This window comes from Penaeus japonicus, unplaced genomic scaffold, assembly GCF_977035675.1.
Source record: "Penaeus japonicus unplaced genomic scaffold, GWHDUDI00000001_assembly GWHDUDI00000001, whole genome shotgun sequence".
In the NCBI taxonomy this organism is placed as follows: domain Eukaryota; kingdom Metazoa; phylum Arthropoda; class Malacostraca; order Decapoda; family Penaeidae; genus Penaeus; species Penaeus japonicus.
Genome location: NW_028234403.1, coordinates 37,461,584 through 37,469,083, shown reverse-complemented (window position 1 = coordinate 37,469,083; position 7,500 = coordinate 37,461,584). Strand labels below are relative to the sequence as shown.

At 34.6% G+C, this 7,500-nt stretch overlaps 2 protein-coding genes across 11 annotated transcripts in view; one reads left to right on the top strand and one right to left on the bottom strand.

Moving 5' to 3' along the window:
• Window positions 1-5,751, bottom strand: part of Shark (SH2 ankyrin repeat kinase) — a 19,289-nt gene extending 13,538 nt beyond the window's left edge. For 2 of the 9 annotated variants that reach the window (XM_043004063.2, XM_086539736.1), the window contains exons 1-6: window positions 5,361-5,496; window positions 3,770-3,899; window positions 3,274-3,411; window positions 2,917-3,093; window positions 1,778-1,962; window positions 1,378-1,465 (exon numbers count right to left, since the gene is read on the bottom strand). In XM_043004063.2, the coding sequence (XP_042859997.2) occupies window positions 1,378-1,465; window positions 1,778-1,962; window positions 2,917-3,093; window positions 3,274-3,411; window positions 3,770-3,863 (682 nt within the window). In that variant the 5' untranslated portion in view covers window positions 3,864-3,899; window positions 5,361-5,496. Of the gene's footprint in view, window positions 1-1,377; window positions 1,466-1,777; window positions 1,963-2,916; window positions 3,094-3,273; window positions 3,412-3,769; window positions 3,900-5,183 lie in introns of all 9 variants that reach the window. The other 7 variants (XM_086539730.1, XM_043004062.2, XM_086539739.1 and 4 more) reach the window with 7 other exon arrangements.
• A 798-nt stretch (window positions 5,752-6,549) lies between these two features.
• na (sodium leak channel non-selective protein na) overlaps window positions 6,550-7,500 on the top strand; it is a 26,896-nt gene continuing 25,945 nt past the window's right edge. For both annotated transcript variants that reach the window (XM_043004060.2, XM_043004058.2), the window contains exon 1: window positions 6,550-6,684. The gene's annotated coding sequence lies outside the window, so the exon portion shown is untranslated. The remainder of the gene's footprint in view (window positions 6,685-7,500) is intronic.

The window sequence follows — 7,500 nt, the reverse complement described above, 5'->3', positions numbered from 1 at the left end:
TACTTTGTCAAAAGCTTTTGCAAAGTCTAGATATATTACGTCAACTTCTCTATTTTCAGTTAGGTCCCTTAGTATGTGTTCAAAGTGTGTCAGGATCTGTGATAAACAAGATCTACCACTTCTGAATCCATGTTGCCCGGGGTTTATCTTGTTTTCTTTTTCTAAAAATTGAACAATTTTTTTCCTCACTACCCTTTCAAATATTTTTATTATATGAGATGTTAGTGCTACTGGTCTATAATTTTTGGCCTGACCTTTGTTTCCACCTTTATATATTGGAATTATAGTACCCTCTTTCAGTAAGCTGGGGATAGTCCCCATGTCCAAAGATTTCCTCCACAAAGTTACCAGTGGCTTTGCTATAGTTTCTTTGCAATTTTTTAAAAAGATTGCTGGGATTTCATCTGGCCCAGCTGCTGAGTTTGTTGGTATTTCACTTACTGCTTCAAGAATATCTTTTTTATCGAATATGAAGTCAGTGAGACATTCATCTTCATTACTAATAATACTAAAGTGTTTCTGTGGGTCTGATATTAATTTTTCTATTCTTGGGACACTATAGACTTCTTCATATTGCAATTTGAGTAATTCAGCCATTTCCTTTGAATCAGTTACCAATGCACCATTATTCTCAAGAGGCCCAATTTCTGTTCTCCTCTTTAACCTGTTGTTTGCATAAGAGAAAAAATATTTTGCTTTCTGTTTTATAGCTTCCACAGCTCTTTTTTCTTCGGCTGCTTTTTGGTTACTTATAGACAGTTTTAATTTATCTTCCAAAACCCTTATCTCTGCTTTGATCCTTTCTCTCTTGATCTGATCTGTTGTTTTTTTCAATTTGTTAACCTTATTTTTTTTGTTTCTTAACATGATCCTTCGATCTCTTGGTATAATATTCTTGTTTCTGTTGTTTTTTGGGGGGACAAACATTCTACAAATATCTTTAAATGCATTATAAAGCTTCTCTAGTATATCTTTTGGTGTTAAGAGGACGTCAATATCTTTCAGTGACTTTTCTAGTGTTGCATTTATTTTTTTCCAATCTATTTGATTATATATATATATATATATATATATATATATATATATATATATATATGTATATATATATATATATATATATATATATATATATATATATATATATATATATATATATATATATATATATATATATATATATATATATATATATATATATATATATATATATATATATATACATATATATATATATATATATATATATATATATATATATATATACATATAAAAGATTATTATATTTTTTTTTTACTCACCTGGTATCTGTATCTACTCTTAACTGAAAAATATTCCCTTTTCTCTATAATGAGGACATGCATAAACTAAAACCATTACCTGTCTTTGTGGTTCTAGCTTGGATCTCTGCCTGGCCCATCTCTACAAGGAGTCGCACTATGCCAGGTCTATTGTATCTAGAAGCAAGCTGCAACATAAACACACACACACCAATCATGCAAGGAACCAAAATAAAAATAAAGACTATGGAATCTGTGGAAGAAAATATGACTACTACTGGAACAGGAATATACTCTATTGTGCAAATTTACAAATTAAGCTAAATACGTAGATAAATAAATTTAAAAAAAGAAAATAAATAAGCAAAAAGTAATAAAAAGGAAAAACATTACCAAAAATAAGTGCAAAAAAGTGAATTCTTGCAACAAACAAGCCTTGGTGAAATGGTGGCATACTGACATGAAGATCAATGCAAAACAATTAATTATTTGGTACTCACATGTAGAGGAGTTAGGCCATCTTCATCCCTGACCTCAACATTAGCTGGGGCTTGGAGAAGAAGTCTTGTTATGTCTTCATAACCTTTCATACTTGCTATGTGAAGTGATGTCTGTCCATAGTAGTTCTTATCATCAATTTTCTTGTAGCCTGACTTAAGTAATTCTGCTACTATTGTTACATTACCTAGGAGAGGATTAAATAAGAATAATTGTTGACTGTTATAGAGTAGTTACATTACCAACAATTCAAGTTGTTGCACTTCAATCAAACTACAATTATTTCAGCTCCTGAGCAAGCATGATAAAATCTAAAAAATAAGTGCCTATCTCAAAATCAGTCCAAGAAAGGCAACTAATTTCAATATACTTTATCAAAAATAATGAGAAAGAAAGAAAGAAAGAAGAAAACAAATCCATTTTACATTTTCAAGAGAATCTCATTGTAACATTAAGCAAGGGGAAGCATGGGAGTTAATGACATATCTGCTTCTCCACTTAAAACTGCAGGATACAGGAGGTTTATAATACAGGTAAATACAGTCAAAGACACCAAAATAAATGATTATCAAGACAATGACTGCACAGGCAGTTAGAATAAGCTGTGTGCACTCAAAATAGTTAGTGGAATGTATGTCTTACCCCTTCCCAGACTGGCCACATTATGTTTGGGCATTTTAAGATGTTGTATTTTATGTTATTTTCTAGACTTATGGTGTATTATATATCAATATATGATATAGTAGCAAAGTGATACTAAGTAATATTTGATATAATGTATTAGTTATACAACTGAAGGAATAACAAGCTTGTATTTTGAACAAAAAAAAGAAAAAGAAAAAGTTGAAAAAGTGATTTGACCCTGTGAATAATGACCATAGTGGAAGAATTAATTTATCCTATAAGAAAATATGGGTGACTTTCATTGCACTAAATTTCAATGAGGTACAATTAGTCAAACTTTTCAAGAATATTACTACATGCAATTTACTCCTGAATAGTTGTGTTAACAAAATTGTAATGATACTCCTGAGTTACCTAATTAAACACAATAGAAAATTAATATTAAAGTATTTGACCTTACTTGACATACCTCAATTTTTCAAATGTCTATAAATTACTGCAACTAATTTGTCATTACCTTGGCTTGTGGATCTGTGGAGGAGACTGGAGGAGCCATGAAGTCTGACTTCAGAGGGCAGAAGTTCACCACAACAAGGATGAGTCAGCACTGTGCTTGAACGACCCACAGGATTCTGGCAGTAATGGTTCACCAAATTATCTAATCCATGAAATACTTGTGTTTCTTCATCGATGACTGTAAAGAACAGAATTTAAAAGATAACCTCCAAAATATGTTCTTGCATACACTATGTTTACAGAAATATCAATAATATTTGTATTAATATCTACACTATTTATTCAGAACACACTTTATCACTGTTGCATAAGAAATGTAAGTGAGCTATATCTCTCTACCACTAAATATTTCACTCACCTAAGGAGAAGAATGCATCTTCTCTGTACTTTTGAATCAGAATGTGAATGGGTTGTCCCTCTGTGATGAAGGAGAGAACATAATTTCCAGGAGATGAACAACTTTCTCTCACAAGGAATGTCCCTTCTTCACCTCCTTCTGCAATATGAATACACTGGTTACTGTATGAATTGCTAAAGAAAAAAAAAATGTTTAATACTATGAAAGACAAAAGAAAGTTTAAGAATCATTAGCAGTAATCAGCTATTCTAGACTAAAAATGAGGCCAATATCTAAAAATCAAATTGGTTTGTACCAAGGCATACACAAAGTCATTTCTTACCAAACATAAGAGTGTTTTTCTATGTCTTTCAATATGATGCAAATCAATAACATTTTTAATTATCAAAATACAACCAAGTCCACAATTTTTTTTATTCACAATGAGGCAAATGATATACCACACCAAGAACAGTTCTATTGTTATTTCCAAACACACCAACATAGTGCGTCTTACCTCGTGCAAGAATCTCATTTGCTTCCTCACTGGTGATCTTGCGAAAGAAGTATCTATCCTCATCAACTTCAGACCGAGAGGTAGAGGAGGCCATCTTCCTGAGAAGTAGGACTCTTTCATGTATCTAAAACTAAAACCATCATCACATCAAAAATTTTGTATCATGAAATGCATGTGAAATTAAATACGCTGAATATTTGGATACATAGAATCAACACTTAATTTAAGCTGGGTTCTGAATAATCTAACATATGATTCAATAATTCCAAATGTAAAATTAAAATACTTCACAGTAGACTATTATTTTCTAAACTCTATCAGATTTAATGACTACCACTATAACTGACTGATTATATTAGGATTTTTCTTGAAAGAAAAAATATGAAAACTACAATAGAAGCTTTAAACATTCTCAAAACTTTTCAATGTAAATGCCACCAAATGCCAATAAACGTGATTCTTTTAGTATAATTCAATAAATAAATACATCAATCTGTCAAAGCATGGTCTTGATGATGTCAGTATATATTTATGCAACTTGATCAAGAAGCTACAGGGTTTGTCATAAATCACAATATTAATTTCACTGAAGTCCTTTGGGTAATACAGTTGTGATATTTTTTGAGTTTACACATCTATATATGCATTTGGGATATATAATTTAATTTATCTGGCTAATGCTGATTTGACAAAAAAATTGTAGACTAAAGATGTCATTATCAGCGATGAATCAAAGAGTGACAATCATGAATATTTTGAATAATGAAAAAGCATATAATTAATGAAAATACCATATCAATTATTTTCTTTAAAAGTCTGTATAGTGTTTTTGGAACAACCTGTTTTACAGCCAATCAGCACTGGTGACAAAGCTCACCATCCTAGCTAGGAAACTATGTCACTATTACAAAAATGATGGAAAATGATTTTAGTTGCCAATTCAATATTTGTCCTTTCATGTACCTGCAAAATTGCCATGAACACATGTAATGATTGTGTTTGCATATCATGAGATTAGATAAGGGGTTGCATGCCTCTCTGCTAAGTTATATTACAAGAATGTAAGTAGTAGTAGAATGTTGGCCTTTTCAGAAACACCCACAGGCTTGGATGTCAGAGGAAGTTTGACATTTTTTATTATTATCTAGTTGGACTACAAGCCATCCCTTGCAGTTAAGAAAATTTCAGTTCATTTCCTAACTAAAGCTCTGTTTTGAAAGCTATTATCGATCCCAAATTGCCAGCTACATATAAATGGTTCTGACATATTTGTGCCCTTGAAACCATAAACATTTTAAGCAAAGACCAAGCAGTGTCAATAACCTGCATTATCAACATTAGTGACAGCAGCTACATAGTCTACAAAGGCACATCACTCAAGTCCATCAACATTAATCACTCACTCTGTACCTACATTTCATAACGATTCATTAGAAGAGTAGTATTACTAGAACAAGAACAAATGTTTCGACATTGAGGATCGTCGACGTCGTGGCAAGACATCCTTTCCATTTACACTACACTGACAACCAAGGGACAGACATACATAAATAAAGCCACAAGCAGCTTCAGTACTGCTTTAACTGCATACCATCACTCCCGTGCTTTCTATCCACTCTCTTTTTTTCCACCAGCGTCAATTTTTTCGAGGAAATCCGGGTTGATTCTGTGTTGCGTGCGTCACTGCGACGTCTGCGAGCATCCTGTTCCTCTCAGGCATCACACACTCGGCCTCGGCGCTCGCTCGCTCGCTCACACTCACTCACGCTTTCTCGTGCGCTGAAATTTTTGCTTGAATTCCGATGTGAGGCATTTCAAGCTTCTGATATGGTCATGTGGTATTTGTTTTGGTAGAGTATGACATGGTAAGCCGTTTTGCCAAAGGGGTTTGGTGGGAAACACGACAAGAGATGGTATTCTTTTTTTATGAACAGAGAGTAATAGCTTGTCACGCAAGACGCGATTATGATGGAATCTTATCTAGTCATTTTACTTTTCAGTACATAAAACGCAGAGTGTGTGTGTGTTTGTGTTGTGTGTGTATGTAAGTGTGTGTGTGTGTGTGTGTGTGTGTGTGTGTGTGTGTGTGTGTGTGTGTGTGTGTGTGTGTGTGTGTGTGTGTGTGTGTGTGTGTGTGTGTTTGTGTTTGTGTTTGTGTTTGTGTTTGTGTGTGTGTGTGTGTGTGTGTGTATGTGTGTGTGTGTGTGTGTACGTACGTGTGTGTGTTTGTGTACGTGTGTGTGTGTGTTTGTGTACGTGTGTGTGTGTGTGTTTGTGTTGTGTGTGTGTGTGTTTGTTTGTTTGTTTGTCTGTTTGATTGTGAGTGTGTATGTGTGTGTGTTTGTGTGTGTGCATGTGTGTGTGTAATTAGCTTTCGTACAAATATTCACCAATGTTTATATCAAGTATGCCAGGGTGTGAATCTCCAGGTACACAGTAGCATGTCTCTTTGTTATAATGCAAGTTGGCGAATTTATACTTATGTATGTATAATTAGTACGTTTATATGTATTATTATGTACATTCTTGATGTTACAAGGCTTTCTGCAAAAAAATGAAAACTTTCCTTAGTATTCGTGGTTTTCTAGCACCTGAGACTCATATCGTAAAACAAAAACTGTTTAAATAAACAAACGAACAAAAAAAAACAAGAGAAATTTTCTTTCGAAGGACACAAAGACTCCAAACATATGAAACACTTTATATTACTTTTGCTTAAACACAAGAAAAGAAGTTCAATTCTTCGCTTAAAATGACAGAAGAGGAGGCTGCGCGGGTCTGGGCGTGCGCGATCTGGTCGCTCAGATGATTGGCGCATCCTCCACAGGTGGAGAGGAAGGGAAGTGTCATCTGCAAAGTTGTTATCTTTATTAGGTCCTGTGAGGGATTCGTTTCTATTTCCCCACCAAGGAAGAGTAAGTTGCTTGCTCTTGTTGAAATTGTATTGTATTTAGGTATATTTGCACTGCCTCTTTGACCAGGTTTCCCCGATATGTATAGTTAGGAGTTTCGGGTAATTGAAGTGCTGATGACAGAAGATCCCAGGTCTTAAATCTTACCTAATACTGGAATACATATATGGAACATTTCTTTCTCTTAAGAACAGTTACTAGATACTTGTCTCTGTAGTCAATATATACTAATGTTCTAAAGATTCTGAGAAACTTGAAAGCTGTCCAGGTGAGTTAGATTTAAACACTACTGTCTCTCTCGCTCTCACGTTCTCGTGTAAGATCAAGTTGATGTATATATATTAATTTCACATACACATCACACACACAGGAAGGCAACAAATTATCCAAGAAAACTCCCATGTGCATGCGCAGATATTTATGCACCCACATCCAAATGTACATGGACGTATGTTGTCTACACATGGACATAAACATGCACGTACCTATTCTCATGCAATTCACCAATACTCTCACCAACATAATATACCCACATACAGCCACCTACAACCACACACACACACATCCTCATGTCCACACACACACAAAGCACCCATACCCACACCACCTAGCCACCAGCCTAGCCCGTACCCACACAGCTACCCACCTAACTAACCATCCAGTCACCTGCCAAGCCACACCCACATGTACTCCTCCCCCTACACACGCACACATACACACAAACACACACACACACACGCACACGCACACGCACACACACACTCACACTCACACACGCACACACACACACGCACACGCATACGCACACACACACACGCA